This window comes from Herpailurus yagouaroundi, unplaced genomic scaffold (assembly GCF_014898765.1).
Source record: "Herpailurus yagouaroundi ecotype Mexico unplaced genomic scaffold, PumYag 221, whole genome shotgun sequence".
NCBI classification, from domain to species: Eukaryota; Metazoa; Chordata; class Mammalia; order Carnivora; family Felidae; genus Herpailurus; species Herpailurus yagouaroundi.
The window spans coordinates 14,435,289-14,458,686 of NW_024412452.1; the positions used below are offsets into that span (position 1 = coordinate 14,435,289).

General features: G+C 44.2%; 1 protein-coding gene across 2 annotated transcripts in view; it reads right to left on the reverse strand.

The window, feature by feature from the left end:
- Positions 1-23,398, reverse strand: part of ARHGAP25 (Rho GTPase activating protein 25) — a 91,223-nt gene that overhangs the window by 30,131 nt on the left and 37,694 nt on the right. The window contains exons 2-4 of one of the 2 annotated variants that reach the window (XM_040458673.1): positions 19,020-19,219; positions 9,003-9,090; positions 3,641-3,757 (exon numbers count right to left, since the gene is read on the reverse strand). In XM_040458673.1, the coding sequence (XP_040314607.1) occupies positions 3,641-3,757; positions 9,003-9,090; positions 19,020-19,219 (405 nt within the window). The remainder of the gene's footprint in view (positions 1-3,640; positions 3,758-9,002; positions 9,091-19,019; positions 19,220-23,398) is intronic. The other variant, XM_040458674.1, reaches the window with a different exon arrangement.

Here is a 23,398-nt window from a genome sequence, read left to right on the forward strand (position 1 = left end):
ACTGTGTGGGCCATTTCTCTTGTCAAGGGAGAAAGGGAGCCAGAAAGAGACTGGGGCAAAAAGGGTCTTAGCTCTGCAAAATTGTTACTAGAGTGACTTCTAGAACAGTTTGGACTCATTATCCGGGTCATACAAATGGACTACAGGCATCTGCAGTTGAATGCAGTTGAACACAAAATTATTCTGTCTGAACATTTTTCCAGGGAGAGTTTCCATAACTTTTATCAGATTCTTTAAGGGGTCTACAAACCATGAAGAGTTTCACCAAAGCTCACCATTACCACACTCAGAGGGACATCATTCTAGAGGCAGCAGCCCAGTGACCAAATAATTTCCCACATGGTCAGTTAGCAAAGAAGAGAGCCAATGGGAGTAGAACATAGTACCAGCATGGGAAGAGAAGGCCATTCCTTCACATCTACTGTACCAGGCACTGTTTAGATTCTGGGATACCGCACTGAATGAAACAGAGAAAAAAATTCCTACAAAGTAGATTGAAGATTTCCTTCTAGCCAGGGGAGGCCAACTATGAACAAATGAGTGAAATATTTAGCATGTTATAAGAGGGTAGTACTAAGGAGAAAAATTAAGCAGGAAAGAGAGATAGTGAGGGCTGGGGGTAGGGCAAGGAAGGGGTTCGATGTCAAATGGGATGATTGGGGGAAGGTTCACTGAGGTAATAATGTTTGAGCAAAGACTTGTAAAAAGCAAGGTACCAAACCACACAGCTACTTAGGGAAAGAGGATTCCAGACAGAGCAAACCGCAATGTGCCTGAGGCAGGAACATGCCTAAGGTATTTGGGGAAGAGCAAAAGAAGTTGGGGGACCATTGCTGTAATTCAGACAAGACAGAATGGTACGTCAACCAGGATGGTGGTAGTGGAGATGGTAAGAAGGGAGCAGGTTCTGGGTGGGGAAAGCCATAGAAAGCTTCAGGAAGGGCTGGAAAGAGGTAGCAGCAACACGTCTCAGTGACTTCCCAATATTTCAGGGGGCATGCCCTGCAGACCTAGTGGACCACAGATCAGAGGCACTTTACAAGTGGGACCAGCCTGTGATAAGAGCTGCCTACAGAGGTAGGAGACTCAGCCCCGCTCCTCGGCAACTGGGCTCCTTGGACTAATCATCTATTTTCTCAGGACACCAGTTTCCTGACTTACAAACAGGAAGAGCAAATGTCTGGCTTGCCTCGTGGCCTCAGTCTTAAAATGCCGTCTCATCCTGAGATCTAGCATTCAGATTCCATGAGAGGCTTCAGAAACATCTGAAATGCCACGTCAGAGACAAATCCTGTTCTCTGAATAAGTAAATATGCTGTGCTCTTATTTCTCGTCCCTTGGACTTTCCCCTGACTGCAGGATTTATGCTTGACTTGCTTCTCAAGTGGTGGCCCTTTGAGGTGGGGTAAGGAAGAAATCCCCATGTAGATTAGGACTCAGTACAGCAGCTCATCGTGGTAAGGCTGAACCCAGCACCATATAAGGCACAGAGGCTGCTATAGTACAGAGACAGCATTTTGACTCAGAATAAGTGCATAATTAGGCAATGTCCACTACCCTTGTCAATGCAGGCTGCCTAAAGTGCTGGACTGAGGAAAGCAGGAAACATCGATGGGGCTCACAGTCTTACAATCTGAGGCAATAAGGAGGGTCACAGCTAAGATTATCCAGGCTGAATGGTATACAAGAGAGCTTTCATAAATGAAAACCTCATCTTGGACTGATTAGCACAGTAAAAAACACCATGTTTAGGGGCGCCTGGGTGGCGCAGTCGGTTAAGCGTCCGACTTCAGCCAGGTCACGATCTCGCGGTCTGTGAGTTCGAGCCCCGCGTCAGGCTCTGGGCTGATGGCTCGGAGCCTGGAGCCTGTTTCCGATTCTGTGTCTCCCTCTCTCTCTGCCCCTCCCCCGTTCATGCTCTGTCTCTCTCTGTCCCAAAAATAAATAAACGTTGAAAAAAAAAATTTTTTTTAAACACCATATTTAGGAACCGGGAAATGGTTCCTGAAAGGAGGCTATTCTTTTTGTAATACGATGCGGCTGCTCACGATGGCTGTGGCAAGCACTCTTGAGTTTGGGTGTCCTATCAGTAACTTCTCTCCCAGGCCCGGCAGGGCAGATCACCAGCTACAGGACCACCTCCCTGCCCCAGCTCCTGAGTCTGAAAGTGGTCTCCTGCCCCCAGCTATCCAGATGGATCCTCCTTCTCAGGAGTATGGAATGGGGTGGTGGAGGCTGAGCTCGGCCTCTGCTGTGCTCGAGAGAGAGGTACAGGAAAGCTGGGGCTGGCACAGCTGGATTGGGCCAGGAGTAAGTGCCAGAACGCTGCTAAGGACGCAAAAACAGGCAGGCAGAGAAAAACAGAATGCGAAGCTGATGGGTCCCAGGGAAACTGACAGGGTAAGTTCTGGGCTGATGGTTCAGTTCTTGGGCCCTAATCTCTTGAGCCCTCTTACCACTTCTCCCTTGGTTTCTTTGAGTAGCTACTGTACCTACCCAGTAAATCCTTCTTTGTTGCCTAACATCATTGGATGAAATTTCTATTTTTTGTAACCAAATAATCCCTGGAATGAGTTAATTAAGAGTATCTAACAACATGGGAAAACCCCTTTAGCTATAAAATAAAAGGTATTAAATTGTATATATTCCATGCTTGTCATTCTGAGGGAAAAAAAGAAATGTATATATGAATACCAACTGGATGGAAAACATAAAAATTCCTCTGCTGACTGTAGGGGTGACTGTTTTCCCATATTTTTTCAGATTTCCACAAAATTGTTACGGTGCTCATAATTTTTTTTAAAGAAACCATTGGGCAATCCAATAAATATTTAATATTTGAACTATAAGAGCCCCCGCCCCCCTGCCACTGCCATGATTTCCAGAATAACAGTCAGGACAGTCAAAAAACAGTTATATACAGTTATCCTGGAGCTGACACAAATAAGTGCATTCCTAAAAAGTTGAAGGAAAGTGGTCAGTGGAGATCACCCGTATCAGTTCTTCATATTTTTATAACAGGAAAAAACACACAGTGGATTCACTTGTTTGTTAATTGCAGATTTTTTTTTCATAGCGGTTTTTCCTCTAGTGCAGACCCAACACCAGGTTTCCCAGAAAACTCAAACACCTGAGTTATGGAACCCAGAAAAGTGTTCACCCTGAATTCACCGAGAACCTGAGAGTCCGGACGCATCTCCTGAACCTCTCCCAGTCTGAGCGCCCCTACTCTGGCCAGCCACTCAACTGTCCTGTGTTGATCACCTCCTCTTAGCTTTCAGCATAGCTCTTGCCATCCATTCTCTCTGGCCCCATAAGGCCAAAACCAGGCAAAATCATGGTGCTGCGGAATGTTGGTGCTGCTGGGGACTGGGGTCAACTGGTCCAACCCACCCATTTTACAAATGACAACTGCAGCCCAGAGAGGAGAAAAGGCTGCTTCAGGGCATCACACACATTTGCCGATGAGGTACAAATGGCTGCAGTCCATCCAGCTAATCTAGAGTTGGCTCTCTGAGGTCACAGAGGGTGGGAAGCTAGATGCTTGGCAATGAGTGTGGCCTCAGAGTTGTCCTCTGGTGGTCTCCCCATCTTTGAGATGTCACAGACACCTGCCCAGGCAAGCCTGCAGGGTCCTTACCTCCAGAGGGTGTGCCAGCGACTCTCTTAAGGAATTTAACCCACTCCTCCATCTCCGCCTGAGAGCTGGCCATGAGGACATAGGAGTCCTGTCCAGTGCGACTCTGGTCCCATGAGGCTGGAGGAAGAAGTAACACTAATGAAGGTCTTCAAGTGGTAAGAGGCCAGGACAAGGAAAGTGAAGGGAAGCCAAACTTCAGCTGCTTCCTTGGTTCAAGTAAACAACCAGTCAAACAACACAAAGCATTGTCTACTTATCCTCAAGGGAACTGAAGAGCTATGCACCTGAAACTCTAATTCTATAGATAAACTATTGAGCATCAGTGGTTTGCAACTGGGATGCCTTGGGCTGAGATCTGCTCCTATGGATGACAGAAGCGATTTCCTCCCAGAAAGGAAGAGGAAGTTCAAGGGGCAATGTCAGTGTTAGAGGAGACAGGCTCAGCCTGTATGAGACGGACTTTAGTCCTTCACACCATCACAGACATTTTCCTAAGCTATTCATAAGCTCAGCTGTTGGGACGGGGAGGGTAACAGCAACTCAGAAAGGAGAGACAATGAGCACATGTGTGTCTTCCTCACAAAATCAGTGCTTCCTATCCAGAATTTCTACTCTCCTGCCTACACAAGGCGTTGCACATGGTAGGTTATCCATAGATAGCTGATGGACAAATGAATTTTATTAAGACTTTCCTTACAATTTTCAATTTAAACCCATGATTATTCACAGACATATGTAATGTTTCCTGGGTTCTTGTTACCAAATGCATAAAAGGGTGGTGGAATTGACAAGGGGGTGGAGCAAGGAGAGGCTACCAAGAGAAAGAAAGGAAAAGTGACAAAAAGAAAAATTGGGACAGAGAGGGAGAAGTGAGGGGGCAGAAAAGCCTCTAACATAGGTCTTGGGAAGGATAAGAACATAACAGCAGCCTCTTTCAATGACAGGATACTGTTAAATTTCAAAGTGTCTGTGTAAACATCAACCCATTCTTCTCACAATGTCAGGGCATTTCTCTCTCTCTCAAAAAAAAAAGCCTGTCCTGGCACCCCAGTTGTGCCCAAACCTGTACATTCTTGCAGGGCAACAAAAGACTTTCAAATTCCCTTTGGTTTCCTTACAAAGCCTACCTTAATATCACTGAGCTCCACCTCCTTTTATGCTTTGGGACAACCTGATTCTGAATCCATCTTATCATTGGGTCATCAGCTCTTTTGACCAGAACAGTCAGTCCATGAGGCCCTGACTATTCCTGTGAGCTAGGTGTTTCCAGAAGTAAAATGAGAAGTAAAAAGTGTTCAGAGCAAAAGTAAAGAATCCAGTAAGAATCACAATATCCCTTTGAAATAGAATGGGCTCTAGTATCATTTCAACTCTACAGCTAATGGAGCTCAAGTCCAGAGATGCAAAGAGAACTGCCCATTGGGACCCAGTAAGTTACCACCAAACTCAAGGCAAGGCCCCTGGTCTTTCTCCCAATAATTGCCACTAGCCCTTACTGCTTTCAATTTGACCTTGGCCAAAATTTATCTGGTACTCTTCTCCACCATAATACCTATTCTCCACTCTGTTGTGTTATCAAAAACATGCCTTTTCAGTTTACCTTGATTCCTGGGAGATCTTTTAGTTTTGTCATTAGTTTTGTCTCTACTTCATTGAGATACATCCAGCTCTCAGGATGCTCCTGAATGGCCAGGGCTTATACGGACTGACCTTTCTGGTCAAAAAAGCTGATGACCTGATAACAGGATGGAGTCTGGTCCCAAAGGGTGAAAAAGGGTGAAGCTCCATGGTATTAGATAGGCTCAAGAGATCAAAACCAAAGAGAATTCAAAAATCTCGTGTTGCCCTACAAAACAATTAATGTTGGGCACATTGGAGTGCCTGCTCTGTTCAAAATGATAAGTGAACCACAACCATCCCCACCTCAATCAGAATTTTTTTCTCTTTCTTTCCTTTAATCTTTTCCATTGTGCTTATTCCATCATAAAAACTATTCCATTTACTCATTTATTTGGTTTGTTGTCAGTCTTCCCCATCAGACTGTAACCTGCATGTAGGCTGTTTTCTTCTCTTCTGGATTCCCAATTCCTACAATAATGCCTGGTTCATAGCAGGTACTCAAAAAACTTGTTGTAACAACCCACAAGGCAGTATAAGAATTAAATGCAAAAGAAGGAATAACTCTCTCTATCCCTGATGACTTCCTTTGGGTGGAAAGAGAACGGTTTATTCTGCTAGAGGTTAAGTAGGGAGAGGGAAGCTTGTCCTAAATTTTTGCCTTCCCCAAATAAAAAAAACATAGCATGAATACAGTGAAAGTCTTCTCCATGGCCTTTGTGCAGCTGACACTGGTGATCACAGAGAGAGGGCCCTGAGTAGGAAGGCCATTTCCTGTGCCAGCACTGGCCCCTGAAATCATCCTGCATAAGAGCAGGACAAAAAGAAGAACTAAACATTCTCTACATCATAATACAAAAGGTGCCTCACTTTAAGTTGGGTGAAGACTTGAGAATCATGGCTCCTTCAGGAAAATGGTTCCCTACCTTATTATTGCCTTAGAATTGTATGTTCTGATGAGATGTATGTACGTGCAGATGCATGTGCATCAGGAGACCACAGCAAGTGTAATTGATAATGAAAAGCTAGATCTTCCCACCCTAGCACAGCAATCTTCAAGGGTTTTGAGGTTTTGGGCTTTTGGTGCAAAGCCCACCACGAATTTGCAGCCAGAGCTCTTGGTAGGGCTACCTTGACAGAAAATTCAGGCTCTGGGACACATGTTACCATGGATAGTTGCATCCCACACATTGTTCTGGGAAAGGGGCCCTAGGACTAGAAGAAACTTGTGGGAAAAGAAGGGGGGTTTCTCAGAGAGGAGAGACTGAAAAAAAATAAACTCTTCCTTTGAGGAGGAAGAGAGATGGAAAGACCTTCAGATAAAAAAAGCAAAAGAGAAGGGTGCCTGGGTGGCTCAGTCAGTTAGGCGTCTGACTTCAGCTCAGGTCATGATCTCACAGTTTGTGGGTTCGAGCCCTGCGTCGGTCTCTGTGCTGACAGCTCAGAGCCTAGAGCCTGCTTTGGGTTCTGTGTCTCCCTCTCTCTCTGCCCCTCCCCCACTCTCACTTTGTCTCACTCTGTCTCTCAAAAATAAATAAATGTAATAAAAAAAATTGTTTTAAAGCAAAAGAAAAGTGGAATACTACTTGGCAATGAGAAAGAATGAAATCCTGCCATTTGCAACAATGTGGATGGAAGTGGAGGGTCTTATGCTAAGTGAACTAAGTCAATCAGAGGAAGACAGATATCATATGTTTTCACTCATATGTTTTAGAACTTGAGAAACTTACACGGGACCACGGGGGAAGGGAAGGGGAAAAAATAATTTCAAACAGTGAGGCAGGCAAACCATAAGAGACTCTTGAATGTGAAGAACAAACTGAAGGTTGATGGGGTGGGGGGGCAGTGGAGTGGGGAAATGAGTGATGGGCATTGAGGAGCCCACTTGTTGGGATGAGCACTGGGTGTTGTATGTAAGCAATGAATTACAGGAATCTACTTCCAAAACCAAGAGCACACTGTATACACTGTATGTTAGCTAACTTGACAATAAGTAAATAAATACATACATATATACATACAATACAATACAATACAATACAATACAATACAATACAATACAATGCAATAAAAAAGCAAACAGTGCCCATTGGGAAGGAGGCCAACTAGGAAGAGCTGAACTTAAAAAAAAAAATTGTTTTTCTTTGTTTTCTATAGTAATAGCCAATTTTAGGATTGGTTTCTACATTATAATTTCCTTTAGTTATCTCTCAAATAACAAAGGCACTATCTATTAGTCACTATACTCAGTGTGCCAAATATACTTTTCATCAGCCCTCACTGTCATCATCATTGTCCCCATTTCACAGATAAAGAAACAGAGACAGGAAGAAATTAAATAACTTGATCACAGTTACACAAATAGAAAGTGGCAGGGCCAGGATTTGGAGCTGGGTGGCATGGCTACAGACCGGGCACTCTCGACTCATTGCTATGTTGGCTTCCTTGTCATTTCTTATGCACACGGCTGCCTTGTGTGAGTGGTAAGGAGGCAGTTAAGGGAAGGCGAGCCCACTCAGGGGACTCGTAGCCTCCCCTGCTGCGTCAGCCTGGCTGCATAGCCAGACCAGCAGTTCTGGAGGTCCCGGTGGGGCTGGGGCCGGCAAAGGAGCAAGAGACAGGGGAAGCAGAAATATATTTGCTACACTTGGTATAGTGACCGATACAGAGTTAGTGCCATGTAAATGTTTGGTATTTGGGGGATAACTAGAGGAAATTACAATGTAGAAATCAATCCTAAAACTGGCTATTACTATAGAAAACAAAGAAAAACAAGTTGTTGGTTTTTTAAGTTCAGCTCTTCCCAGGTGGTCTCCTTTCCAAACTGCACTCCTTTGTTTTTTTATCTGACGGTCTATCCATCTCTCCTCCTCCTCAGAGGAAGAGTTGCATGCTAGGCTCACACAAACACGGATTCCCCTTGAGACAAAGACAGCCTCCCCTTGCCCCAGATGTATTTGAGGAAGGTAACTCTAGCCTGGGAAAAAGCACCCTCTAGTGCGCTGCTAACACGCACAACAGGTGAATTTCAGCACCTGACATGTATTAAGTGCTCAGTAATTTGGGGCTGTCATTTCTTATTAGGTCATGTTGAACCATATGTGACTACTGACTGTAGACCATTTTTGACCTACCAAAATGACAGTTTCACATCACTCAATTTATATTTTAACTATTTTTTTTTAAATCTCTGATTCTTTTTTTTCCCTAATGTTTATTTTTGAGACAGAAACAGAGACAGCGCGAGCAGGGGAGGGGGAGAGAGAAAGGGAGACACAGAATCCGAAGCAGGCTCCAGGTTCTGAGCTGACATCACAGAGACCGACGCAGGGCTCGAACCCACAGACCATGAGATCATGACCTGAGCCAAACGGGCGCTTACCGACTGAGCCACCCAGGGGCCCCATATTTTAACTATTAATTTTAGTGTCCCACTCAGCTTCAAAACCGAGCTCCTTTCAGTGAGCGGGAATGATGTACTTTTCCGAGCAGTGTCCCAGGGCCTAGGGAACACCTGGCTGCAAGCGTGCACTGACGAAAGGCTTCCAGAGTTGTACCAAGTATGTGCCCACTTAGTTTGCCTGCAGGCTAATGAACTAGTATAGGTTCATTAACTATATACAGAACAACTATGCATTCTTACTAGGTTGGTTGGTTAGCTGGTTGACAGACTCAGCCTTGACTTCTAGGATCCAGAAGTAAGATGGGAATATAATGTACCTCTGCCCCCACTTTGGTTGCCTACCTGGAATGACTTCAAAGACAAACTTCCCCGCTTCTTCTGGGTTTGTGGCGATCTCCTTGATCGTACTTCCTGGTAAATACATGCAACCCTGAAAGAGCAAAAGTTAGCTCCTTAAGATAAGCAGCAATTTGGTCACCTATAAACTAAAATTAAGTTGAAGGACAGATAGGATAATGACGGGATAGGTGAGGGAGATAGGTGGAAAGGAACATGAAAAGCTAGCATCCCAGTTTTGAATGGGGCCCTTCTGCTATTCAGGTCTCTGTCAAGTTAAGTGACAGCTATCTGAGAGTAAGCTAGGTGCCTCGAGAGAAAAGAACAAATCTTGACAGAAGAATGAGGGGAAAGGGTGTCATCGCTGACACCTGTCTCCTCGTACTTTTCCAACCACCTGACTTCCTGGCCAAACCAGACATCTGATCTTTGTAAGCAAGGCAGAGACTAGTAGGCCTTGCAGAGATAGTATGCAGAGGTAGTGTGGCGTACCATTCTACCTGCCCGGCTGCCAGGGATTCCACTGGGGGCCAAACCACAGGTAACCATTCAAGAAGATGGGGGTACTTAGTAGCAGCAAGAGTTGCTGAGCAGCACATCCCAAGTGTCTGCCCCTTTGCTAAGCACCTTGAATGTATTATTCATTTAGTCTGCAACAATCCTCCCAGCAAGGTATGGTTACGCACATTTACAGGTGAGGAAACTGGGAATCAGAAAGGTTCTATGACATTTGCCCAGTGTCACAGAGCTAGTAAGTGACAAAATGGTAATTCATCTCAGAAGTGAGTTAAAGCTGAGGTGGTGGGGACCCATCAGCTCAACGGCCCCTGGAAGGGGGGAGGAGGATCATGGACCCATGGCAGAGAGTGAGGGCGCGAAGGACATGTGGCCTCTTCTATGCGAATATGTTGTCAGAAACACAAGTCACTTCCAGCATGTGTTTGCTCTGTGCTCTACCACTTACAGGGCACGGTCACATGCACTATCTCATTAGATTCCCACAACAACTCCGTATCAGAAGCATGGCAAAACTTGTCACTTCTCTTTGGTAGATGAGGAAACCAATGCTTTGGAAGTCTAAGTGACTACACAAAGGGACACAGTTTATTTGTAGGAATTATCAGAATTTCTCACTGGCCATGATAGCAGCGTGTCTGATGCTAGCTGGGTAAACATACGTGTCTTTGGAACAGAGTGTGAATGGACAGGGTTGGCATCAAAGAATCTATTAAAATCAAAAACAAACAGAGATCAGCCTTGAAAATTCCATGAGCAGGGGCGCCTGGGTGGCGCAGTCGGTTAAGCGTCCGACTTCAGCCAGGTCACGATCTCGCGGTCCGTGAGTTCGAGCCCCGCGTCGGGCTCTGGGCTGATGGCTCAGAGCCTGGAGCCTGTTTCTGATTCTGTGTCTCCCTCTCTCTCTGCCCCTCCCCCGTTCATGCTCTGTCTCTCTCTGTCCCAAAAATAAATAAACGTTGAAAAAAAAAAATTAAAAAAAAAAAAAAAAAGAAAATTCCATGAGCAAATAAAACCCATTTAGTCATACAAACAAGGTTCCATTTCACTGACTTTGCAAGACAAACTTGACCTGGATCATTTCTTGCTTATGCCTCTGGAAATCATAAGCAAAACTTGAGCTGTAATCACTGACCAATTCCCTATCATTTAAGGAAATTCTAACATTGTAAGTAATCACTGTGAAGAATAAACAGTCACTGCTTTCTCACTTAAAAAGCTGCTTTATAACAATATATCCCTGAGCTTCATTCCACGTTTTGGTTTCAGAACTTCCAGTTTGCAAACTGCCTTTTGGTGTGTACACAGTAAACTTTTACTAATTACTACTTTGGTGATGTATTGGTTTTACTTCTGTTATTTCCGAACTTTTGACAGTCTTAACAAACTCTCAGATCAGCTCAGGAGCCTGAAAGAACAAATGTTTCTTGAGAGTCTAGAAATAAAAATGTCTAAGACTGAGTGAGAAAAAGAGTAGAAGAAAAAGAAGAAGAAACGGAGGAGGAGGAGGAGGAATAAGAAGAGGAAGAGTAGAAGTGGAGGATGGGGTGGAGGAAGAGGGAGAAGGAGGAAAAGAAAAAGAAAAATATCTATAAAAGGGAATTCCACATCTTTCTACATTTCTCTAATTTTATTACTTAAAAATAACTCCCACCTACATGATCATCATCATCTTTAAATAATATCAATGGCCTCAGAAAAAAAAAAAATGACCCTGAGATTGTGCAGCTGGCCTACTTTGCATGAGTTATGGCATTAGAATAAAAAGTTGTATTATTTTTTTTAATTTTTTTAATGTTTATTTATTTTTGAGAGAAAGAGAGAGAGAGACAGAGCATAAGCAGGGGAGGGGCAGAGAGAGAGAGAGAGAGAGAGAGACAGAATCTGAAGCAGGCTCCAGACTCCAAGCTGTCAGCCCAGAGCCCAGTGCGGGGCTCGAACACACAGACCACAACATCATGACCTGAGCTGAGGTCAGACACTTAACCAACTGAGCCACCCAGGCACCCCAAAGGCTGTATTATTTTTAAACAAGAAAGAGCACTGCCTGGCAGAAGAAAAGGAAAGTATAATTTCAGAGGTGTCTGCCTCTTCTAAATACCTCTCTACGCTATTATTTGATATGCCCAAATCACCTTCATCCCAAAACAGTAAAAATAAAATACAAAATACATTAGTACCATTTATTGAACAGTTACTAGGTGCCAGGCTCTGTGCTAAATGCTCTAAATACACTATCATATCAAATCTTCATAAAAACTCTGTGAAGGGCAGACTGTTGTTTTCCCCAATGCAGAGATGAAGTAAGGGTCAGAGAGGTTACTGAGCTGATCCAAGATCACAAAGCGAGTTAATAGGAAAGTTGTGATTCAAATCCCAGTCAGTGGAATTTCAGAATGACAAGTAAGGCTTTACTTACAAGTCCCACTTACTTGCTGGAAGAAATAACCATCAGTTAAACTTATTCCCACCAAGACATAAATGAAAAACTGCAAGCCCTTCCTCATCTTTAAAAAAAAATTTTTTTTAGGGGCGCCTGGGTGGCTTGGTCGGTTAAGCGTCCGACTTCTGCTCAGGTCATGATCTCACGGTCCGTGAGTTCGAGCCCCACGTCGGGCTCTGTGCTGACAGCTCAGAGCCTGGAGCCTGTTTCAGATTCTGTGTCTCCCTCTCTCTCTGCCCCTCCCCTGTTCATGCTCTGTCTCTCTCTGTCTCAAAAATAAATAAACGTTAAAAAAATTTTTTTTATTTAAAAATTTTTTTAATGTTTATTATTTATTTTTGAGAGAGAGAGAGAGAGAGAGAGAGAGAGAGAGACAGAGTGCAAGCAGGGGAGGGTTAGAGAGAGAGACACACACACAGAATCAAAGGAGGCTCCAGGCTCTGAGCTGTCAGCACAGAGCCCGACACAGGGCTCGAACCCACAAACCGTGAGATCATGACCTGAGCTGAAAGTCGGACTTTCAACTGACTGAGCCATCCAGGTGCCCCTAGCCCTTTCTCAGCTTGAGCACAAGAGCCCTGAACATCATGAATGAAGAGAGGAGAGTGGGAAGCGGTAACCGAGACAGTAGTGGTGGTGGGGACACTGATGGGGAGGAGGGAAATGGCCCCGGGCAGGGAAGGGACCAAACTGTCCCTTTCACCTGCACAGCCAGTCGACTGGGGTGGACTCTGTACAAAGATGGAAGGAGGTGGGCATGTGTGCTGGAGGCCACAAGTCCTAGGGCAATGAAGCAGAGTGGACAGCCTGGCAGTGGTGTGCTCACAGCAGCTCACAAGAACAAACTGTTACATTCTCAAGAACAATGTGAGCCAGCTGTTAACCACAGCTGGTATCAAAAGTTAAATTCTATAAGCTTACAATGAACTATTTTATTTAAAAAAAAAAAAAGGTAATACTCAGAATTCATAGTTTCCTAATTATTTACTAGATTTTACTATTATTTCTGTATGTGTGGTTATTTACATCTATCTGTGCAGTAAAAGTACTGTGAAACATTGTGCTTCTCATGTCTCTTCTCAACTCTGTACTCAGTGATGTCATGTTGGCAGCTTGAATCAGCCATGATGGGGCATTTACACCACGGATATTGGCTAATGCTGCATCATTATCAGCTCACCACCAGAAAGCCTGTTGTGAAACACTTTCCCACCACTGACAGACAGCCACCTGCAGGAACGTCCCAGAAAGCCGGGAGATGACCCAAGGGGACAACTAATCGAGGATTGTCTAGAACCATCATTGTAGTAGGGACTTGAGGGCAGTTTGCTGAGGTTCTGTTTTAAACAGTTTCCCCAACAAAGAACCTTTGGGAATGACTTCTATGAAGGTAAGTTATAGACTTACAGAGCATTGTGCTGTTAAAGCTGGACAGACCTTGCTGAGACCTCGGGGGAAGAAAATGCACTTAGACTGCCTTCTGTTGAGCCCCAAGCTTCCCGGGGAGTATGCACAAGAGTCTGTCATATAGGTTCCATAATTTATTTAGTCATTCTTCTTTGTTGGACATTAGGTTCAAAGTTTCTCATTATAAACAGCATTGCATGTATCTTATTTCTTTTGGATCACTTCCTAAAACCAAACTGACTTGGTGTAAGCATATGATAATTTTTGTCACTCTTAGAAATCTGGCCAAAAGCGTTTTCTAGAAAGTTTTGCCAACTTTTTTGCATATCATCAATGTACATGAGAGCCTTTTTCATCTGAATGCTCCAAGATCACTGGGGTTTCTGTTTGAGATTTTTAAAGGAATAGAATGTGTGCGTGTTCTTTTTGAATTTACAACTAATTTAGGAGCGCCTGGGTGACTCGGTCGGTTAAGTCTCCAACCTCAACTTCAGCTCAGGTCATGATCTTGCAATTCATGAATTTGAGCCCCATGTTGGGCTCTGTGCTGACAGGTCAGAGCCTGGGGCCTGCTTCAGCTCAGCATCCAACTTCAGCTCAGGTCAGGATCTTGCAGTTTGTGGGTTTGGGCCCCACAATAGGCTCTGTGCTGACAAGTCAGAGCCTGGAGCCTGCTCAGGATTCTGTGCCTCCCTTTCTCTCTCTGCCCCTCCCCCGCTCATGCTCTGTGTCTCTCTCTCTCTCAAAAATAAATAAACATCAGGGGCGCCTGGGTGGCTCAGTCGGTTAAGCGTCCGACTTCGGCTCAGGTCATGATCTTGCGGTCCGTGAGTTCGAGCCCCACGTCAGGTTCTGTGCTGACAGCTCAGAGCCTGGAGCCTGTTTCGGATTCTGTGTCTCCCTCTCTCTCTGACCCTCCCCCATTCATGCTCTGTCTCTCTCTGTCTCAAAAATAAATAAACGTTAAAAAAATTTTTTTTAATAAATAAATAAATAAATAAACATCAAAAAAATTTTAATAAAAATAAATAAATTTATAACTAATTTATACCTTTGTTATAGAAAAATTAGAAAATGGACAAAAAAGAGGAAAATTAAAAATTGTGTGAAATTCCAGTTCTCAAAGATAACCACTATTAATGGGTCTGTGTATTTCTTTCCCAGCCTTTTTCCATAAATACAGATTCATTATTTTTTCCCTCAATAATGGGATTAGTACATACATCATCCCCTGATGTAAACTGGCTTTTTCTGGTTTTGTTTTCAAAGCAATATTATGCATATCTTTCTATTTCAAAAAATATAAATTTAGGACACAAACAGCAGAATTGTATTCTATTGTATAAATATATAAAAATTCCTTGATATAACTTAGCCCCTACTACTGGGCATTGTTTTCAATATCACTATTAAAAACAATACAGTGGTAAAAATCTGTACAGGGATTTTTAATTATCCACATCAGTCTTAAGCAAACACTTTGGTTAAATTCCTGGAATCAGAAATGCAAGGTCTAAGATTTTGCAAAAATTTTTAAGTCTATTTATTTATTTATTTATTTATTTATTTATTTATTAGAATTCCAAGCAGGCTCCATGCTATCAACACAGAGCCCTACGCAGGGCTTGAACCCACTAATCATGAAATCATGACCTGTGACAAAACCAAGAATTGGATGCTTAACTGACTGAGCCACCCAGGTGCACTGAAGAGTTTGCAATTTTAAAAAGGCATGTATTACACTCCAGAAAGGTTGTACAGATTTTCATTTTCATCAGCTGTGCATTATAATTCCTGTTCCCTGTCCTTAGCAACACTGAAATTTCTGTAAAATCTTTTCTAATTTGTTAAGGGGATAGTGATGCCTTGTTAGATTACATTGCATGTCTTTAATTACTGAGACTGAATTTTTTATATACACGTATTGGCTCTTATATTTCTTTGGTAAATTGTCTATTTGTGTCATTTGCTCATTTTTCTATTGAACTATTTGGACTTTTAAAAATACATTTGAAAGAATATTTTAAATATTAAGAATATTTGTTTATGATATTCATACATATAATATTTTCTTCCTTATTGTTTGCCTTTTCACTTTATGATGTTGGTTTTTAAGATACAGACATCTTTAGTTATGCAATTAAATTAGTCTTTCCCATGTGCTGTCTTTGTTGCTTATGCTATGCTTAAAAAACACCTGCCTTCCAAAGATTATGCAGATAACTGAATTTTCTTCTAGGATTTTTATGAACTTTTTTTTTTTTACATTTAAGTCTTTAGTCTATCCAGAATCATGAATGGTATGAAACATAGCATAGAAATATGCCTTTACTTTTTTCCAAGAATTTAGCTAATGTCTGTAACTTTTATGCCATTTCTAGATGTTTGCAATGTCTATGAATCTCAAAACAACATTAAATGGTAGCATTAACAAGTACTTTATTCTTTGGGGGGGCGCCTGGGTGGCTCAGTTGGTTAAGCGTCCAACTTCAGCTCAGGTCAGGATCTTGCAGTTTGTGGGTTCGGGCCCCACAATAGGCTCTGTGCTGACAAGTCAGAGCCTGGAGACTGCTTTGGATTCTGTGTCTCCCTCTCTCTCTGCCTCTCCCCTGCTCATGCTCTGTTTCTCTCTGTCTCAAAAATAAATAATAAAAACATTTTTTTTTAAAGTACTCTATTTTTAAATTTGTTTTTTATTTTATTTATTTTGAGAGAGAGAGAGTGTGTGTGTGTGTGTGTGTGAGCAGGGGAGGGGCTGAGACAGAGAGGGAGAGAGAAAGAATCCCAAGAAGGCTCCACACTGTCAGCACAGAGCCCAGCACGGGGCCCGAACCCACGAACTGTGAGATCATAACCTGAGCTAAAACCAAGAGCTGGCCACTTAACCGACTGAACCACCCAGGCACCCCAAAAGTACCTTATTTTTAATAGATTTTCCTTTACCTTAATGAAAGAATTATGGATATAAAGCAGACAAGGATGCCCAGTTAACTCTTATTTGTAATAATAATATAAAAACATCAGCCCAAATAAATTATAGAATGTCCATACAATAGACTGTTCAGCCACCATTAAGAATTATACTGTAGAAGAATATTTAATAATAACTTATGACTTATCATTAATTTTTAAATAAAGAATATTATACTAATTCGTATTTAGAATAAGCGAGTTTCTAATTATATATGTATAGAAAGAACTAGAAGAAGTGAGGATTTAGGTGGTTATTTCTTGTTAATGGGATAATTTTCATTTTCTGCTTTGTGCTCTCTGCATCTCCCAAATTTTCTGCCATGCACACAGATAGCTTTTGTGATAAAAAAAAAAAAACACATCTATATAAAATAAAATCTTCTTTCTAATACATTATCATCTTACTCCTAAAAGCTTTTAAAAACTTTTTATAACTGAAATGAGTAATTGATTTTATCAAATGCTTCTTGCAGCCACAATTTAGGGGTTGCGTAGTTTTTCCTTATTTGACTTATTGATCTCACCCTATTGATCTCAACCTATTGATCATATTGTATTAACAGATTTCCTTTAGAAAAAAAAAAAAAACATAGTTGGCATCCTAGAAGAAGCTTTACCTAATTATCCTAGGCTACTTTAATCCTGAGAGGATTTTGAGTTCCCTCCTTCAGAAGTAAAGGAGAGAAGCTAGGACCTCCAATAATTTATTTAACCCTTGACATCAGTTTATGTTTTCACAAAACAGTTTTTTACACATGCTTCATATTATTTTGAGCCTGTGATAAGTGCAGGCCAGGTATGGTTGTATCATTTTACAAAAGAAGAAAGAAGGACCCAGAACAATGAAATAATTACATGGCCAGACAGTAGAAGAGCCAGGAAAAGAACCCAAGCTTGGACATATGACACCTCTCACCATCTACACCCCATGGAAATAAACCCCACTGAGCCATCCTTACTGCTGATCTGGGAAGGCTAATGTATTAGTGCTGCCTCCCTCAATCTGCACAGGGGAAGACTTCCTACATCGGCTACTCACCATCACCTTAGCCTATAACTGCTTGATTCTGATAGGGCCTGGGTTGTTCGTAAAGTAAAAGAAAGTCTGGCTACCAGGCACAGGACACTGAGCAAGAACCCAGTCTGTGGTGGGGTCTCTGGCCCTTCTCCAACCTTTGCGGTGACCGACACCCACAGCCCTCAAGTGGAGGGCCTGCTTAACCAGGTGCTGCTGATGTGTCACAGATCCCGAAGTTTATTCTTAAAGAGAACTGCACTCTCCCAAAATGACTGTCTAGCTTCTTTACGTACCCTGCCATCCAGCCTCAATATCCTTACCCTTCTTGGGGCTTTTTTTCTGAATCCGGAAGGTTCTGGAATCTGTCTTCCCGAATAAGCTCCTTCTGGCCAACCCCGCTCTTCCACCTCCACAAACATGAGCTCTAGATGGGGTGGCCAGTCATCCTGGTTGCTCCAAGACATGCAGTTTAAACCTGGGGTCCCAGGATAATTGTTAATGGCACCCCCTTTCACTTTCATGCACTACTTTGGCCATGAGGAATCCCTAGTCCCAAGATTTAGGACCAAAGTCCTCTCTGACCCCATCCATTCCATCTGGAAATTCTGTTTGCTGTGCTTTCAAAGTATACCCAGAACCTGATCATCTTCCTCTAGCCCACAATTCCCACTGACATTCTAAATGACACAACTTCTCACCTAGATTACCACCATGCCTCCTGCCTCTGGCCCTGAATCTATTTTGAACACCACAGCCAGAGCCATCTTTTTACAACATAAGCCAAAGAATATCCCCTTTCTTCCCCATAGCCCAGTGCTTCCCCATAGCCCTCAGTGTAGTGGTCTTCTTTGCTATCTGCACTGTGACCCTCAAGTCTGCCCTCCCCTCTCTGACCCCATCTCATTCCCTAGTTCCGTTGCCTCCATGTTGACTCCTTGCTATTCCCAATGCACAGCAGACATGTTCCACCTTCGGGCCTTTGCACTGCTTTTCCTCTCTGCCTGAAGCCCTCTTTCCCCAGAGACCCACCTGACTAATTGCCTCTCTTCCGCAGCCATACTGACCACCCTTTGTAAAATTGTACCACATCCCCCAAATGGTTGATCTCTCCTTAACTCATTTTTTTTTTCTTGGAACTAGTTGTTTCTTAACAAACCACATACTCTCCTTATTTATTACTTTCTGTCTTTCCCCTTATCTTCTAATTTCTACATGCAGGGACTTTTATCTGTTTTACTCACTGGTTGATTTCAAGTATCCAGAACAACCTGTCCAGAACATCCTGGACATATGTACCTATGTCCAGTACATAACTGATGTTCAAAAAATATTGGTCGATCAAACAAACCAATTCTCCTGAACACAAATCCACTCTCTGAGCCCTCATACACCACGACCCCTCCAAGACCATGTCGCCAGCCTTGACTTCAGGGCTGCGGTTGGGAAGCTCCTCAGTGCGCACCCCCGGTCTTGGCCGTGGAGGATCACCTGTCATCTCTGCGACTCAGTTTACCTGCCTAAAAACTGGTGGAAAGGAGAAAGGGAATGCTTCTCGGATGGATGCGGGTCCAGTCCCAGGGAGAAGGCCTGCGGGTGCCTCCCCCGCCTGCGTGCGCACACAGGGGAGCCCTGCCAACAGGGACCAACAGCCTAGCGGGTCTGGTACCTGCGGCTTCACGTCCTCTTCGTCCTTGTAGTAGTAGAGCTGCTGCGCCCTCAGCACAAAGTATCTCTGCTGCCAGTTCTTCACGATGGACCTCTGCTTCTTCAGCCAGCCCATCTTGATGGGCCTCTCCAGCGGGTTGGGGGCGGACGGCTGGTGGAGGGCGGCCATCTGCTCGCCGGTCATCACGCTCCTGGACCGAGCTGTGGAGAGGAACAGACAGGCAGGCTGGCTGAGGGACATGAAGCGGCGTGCAGAGAGGGTGGGCGCCGAGGCCACAGAGGGAGCCCCAGGGGGCCGAGTCCCAGTCAGGCCGGGCTCACGGGGCCGGGCTTGCAGGAGGGACGAAGCCCCGAACCCCCAAGGGGCAGCCGAGGGGCCTGCTCAGGACGCGGGACAGGGAAGCCGGAGGCAGCCGGAGGCCCGATGCGTAAGAAGTCCGGAGCCCGAGGCCGGCCCCGTCATTCTGCAAAGAGAAAGGCTGGCTGGAGCCTTCTGAAGAGGAAGTGGCCGCAGCATCTGACAAAAGGTGCTTCCTTTTTCCTGCGTGGGAGTCGGTATCTGACAAGAGAGAAAACAGTGCCCGCTCGGAGGGTTCGGGGACTCCCACGCAGCTGCAGAGGCAGCCGGAAGCTGGCCGGGCACTGTCCCCAGGGCAGGAGCTGGCGCACCCGCTGGGACCTCGCGTCGTCCGGCAGCGTGCCTCCCCAGCAGGCCCCGAACCCCCTGCCCAGTCCACGCCCCCAACGTGCAGGAAGCTGGCACCTCCTTGAATGCTCCTGCCCAGTGTCCCTGAGTGCCTTTCTGTCCCCTGCCCTCTGAGAGTGTTTACAGCCCTTTATGCTCCACCAGGGGCCTCACTGTAGCTGCCTTCCTACCACAGGATCAGCCAGATGGGCCCTTCCATGCGCTGAGGACACGCAAGCACTGGAAAGGAAAATGAAATCTGCCAGCAGAAAACAGCAGGGGAATTTGAATTCAGACCCTCAATCCTTGGTATCTCGCAGTTGGTTTTTGTTTTCACACCAGAGCTCTGTTGTCACTGGATCAGATCCAAGTGTCCACAGCTTGTCTCCAAGGTAACTCCGGGGTGGGATAACTGTCTCCTTTCTTTCCCTCCCCAGCAATCCATCAGCAGGCCTGTGGTCCTGCTGAACATATCCTCTGAGCCCCACCTCCCTTCTTTCCTGCCAGTTCTACAGTGCCCTTCTACAGAGTTCCACCACATCAGAGTGCCATCCTGGCTACATGCTGCCAGCCCCCAGTGCCTGCACTCCTATCCTTGATGGAAGAAGTCTCTGTCTTACAGCCCCTTTCTTCAGCTTTTGCAGGTCCGTGGAACATTCTTGATGCAGCTGAATGCAGCCAACTTCACTCTTGCCCATTTCACCCAGCCTGGTTGGAGACCAGCTCTTCCTTTTCTGGCTCTTGGACGCTTGAGTACATTACACAACTTCTCTGAGCCTCAGTTTCCTTGCTTGTTAACAGGATAATAATTCTATGGAATTATCGTGGAGATTAAACAAGCTAACATATATAAATATATATAACTTGGATAGTACCTGGTCCAAAGTAAGCTAAAGTCACTTGTTAGTTTTATTAACAGGTGACATTACTTCCTGCTACAAGGTTGGAGATCATCTCTGACAGCTTCCTAAACTTCCCTCTGCATTTGAGAATGTTGCTCTGTAATCAACTTCTTCTCTTCCTTCATTCCTATCTTTAACGCATTGAATCGACAACTTTTCCTATTGCTTTTGACTCCTTTCTTTCTATCTCCTTCTAGGCCTGTGGTTTTCAAACTTTATCTATGCTCATGGCATACTTCCGGATACCAGAATTTCATATGACATCACAGACTAATTGTATTCAGAGTTATCCCCCTATTTACATGTTTTACCCTTCAGTCCTGTATTGCTGTCTCCAGAGGACTCTGTTCCCTTGATCCTCACAAGGAGCCTCTGTTCCTTTCACATACATTGTAACTTGCAGTGACCCCTCACCTCCCACTAGAGATTGGAGAGATCATAGCATGTGGTACACTAGGGGACAAAGCATACTTGATTCTTCCTCCTTTTAGACAGATATCATCTTAACAGTGCAGAAACTCAGTTGCAGAAAAAAGTCATTTGACATTTTGATGCCAATTTGGCAGCATGCTTGCAAAGGGTTTGCTTTGTATCAGTGTGTCCTAGCACCCCAGTTAAGAATTTTATCTTATGAGCATCCGAGTGGCTCAGTCAGTTAAGCAGCCAACTCTTAATTTCAGCTCAGGTTATGATCTCACAGTTAGTGAGATGGAGCCCCACGTAGGGCTCTGTGCTAAGAGGGCGGAGCCTGCTTAGGATTCTCTCTTTCCCTCTCTGCCCCTCACCCGCTCATGCTCTCTCTCTCTCTCAAAATAAACATTAAAAAAAAAAATTTTATCTTAGATCTTGCTCCTCAGTTAACTACTGTCTTCATGATCTTCCAATCTTCCACCTGTCACTCAAAGAACAGCCACTCTGAGGCTAGTCACGTACTGTAAGTCTGCGTAAATGATCTAAAAGAATGATAGGAGGGTCTTGGCAAGAATACAATGGGAGGAAGGAATTTGAAGAACTGTATACAGCTCTGTCTCTCTAGGTCAGAGACCATTACTTGCAAAGACTCCTATCTGTCCTAGAAAGAGGAGAGATTGTAGGCAGAAATGAAAAGAACGGCTCACACAGAATTTGTTTAAAAATGGAAGAGTGAGGCATTCCAGCAAATTTGGGGGAGTTCTCCTTCAGCTTAATAGCCTCAGCATAGCCTAGCCCAATGTGACCATTTACCTGAAGCAGCATCAGACTTGGGAGGGAGGGCCACCTTCCTAACAGGGGCATAATGAGGAGCCTTTAGTTGGCTTCTGAGGTGATGTCACCACATGAAGCCAGCCCAGGAAGGAAGAGAAACAAGCAGATGTCACATGAATGTTTTGAGGACTCAGGCATCCTGAGCCACCCCCAGAGACCCAAAGAAATTGTTAGAACCACAATGGGAGAAACCACAGGTCTCAAACAGTATTGAAGGAGTGGGATGGAGGAAACAGAAGCCAAAAAGACACTATAATTGAAAAGAATTAACTCAGCACAGCACTTAGTTGCTGGGATATTCATCTGTGGTTAGTTCTGTGAAATGTTTATGCTCTGTTGTGGCAAAGACAATGACAAACATGTGAAAACAAAACATCCTTTAGAAATATCTGTGCATCATAGGATGGCCTGGCAAAAGCAAGAGGAGGTATGGAGAGCTTATGTTCTCAGACCTGGCCAACAGGGACTTTGATGCCCTTGTGCCTTATAGGCAACCACCTTGTCTGCCTGCATATGGTCAAGGCCTTGACTGACCATCTTTTATATTCCAGAAGTGATACCATTCACCCACACCTCCACCCAATGCTTCTTGAGTACCTGTTCTCATCCTCATTGTGAGTGGTATGGCTACACACCACAGTTTGAGTGTGGATAGCTCTGTACAAGCCTCCACAAGGCTAGAATTAGTCCCAAACACTGCAGAGGTGACAGCTAGGGCTCCAGTGAGCCAGTGGCTAAGGCTAAGGGAGCTTTCTGTCCCATGTCAGAGCTATCTCCCACCTTGGCCTTCAGCATTGCTTACCAGCCAGACCTATCATGAAATGATTCAAATATCAAGGAAGGAATCCTGATGGGCTTTAAGTTTGACTTGTTTGGGGCTAAATTTCCTTGTTAGCTCCTTTGAACAGTCTCTCTTCTTTGTGGGTGTGACTTGTTCCCAGATAAAGTAAACAAAGAAATCTGTTACTATTAATGGAGCTGTTTCTCATAATGAAAATAAAAACTGTGATAAGCTTCGCTTGTGAGCCAGTCATTGCACACAGAGTGCACGCTCCCAGCCCTGGGGGAAGGAGATCTGAGCCAGGCTGTGGGCTGGAGAAGGGGCTGCAGGCAAACGAGGCAAGGTGGGAAGTCAGAAGGCAGTTGCTAAGTGTTTACAGAAAACTCTGGGGAAGTGGGAAGTGAGGGCTTCCATAAAATCAGAAACCCACCCTTACTTTAGTAGAGAGAGAAAGAAGGACCCCCTAATACTGTGCTGTCCAACACAGTATCCACTTGCTGTGAGTGGCTATGTATATGCAAATGAATTAAAATATATTAAATTTAGTTCCTCAGTCACACCAGCTACCTTTCAAGTGCTCAGTAGCCCCATGTGGCTCACGGCTACAGTATTGGACAACACAGATAGAGAATATTTCCATCATCACAGAAAGTTCTACTGGTTAGCACTTCCTGGAATCTGAGTGTGATCATTACTAAGCATGAAACAAAAATGGGTTATAAATGATGGGGCAGCATTTCATCAAATAGAAAATCAAGCTAGAGGTC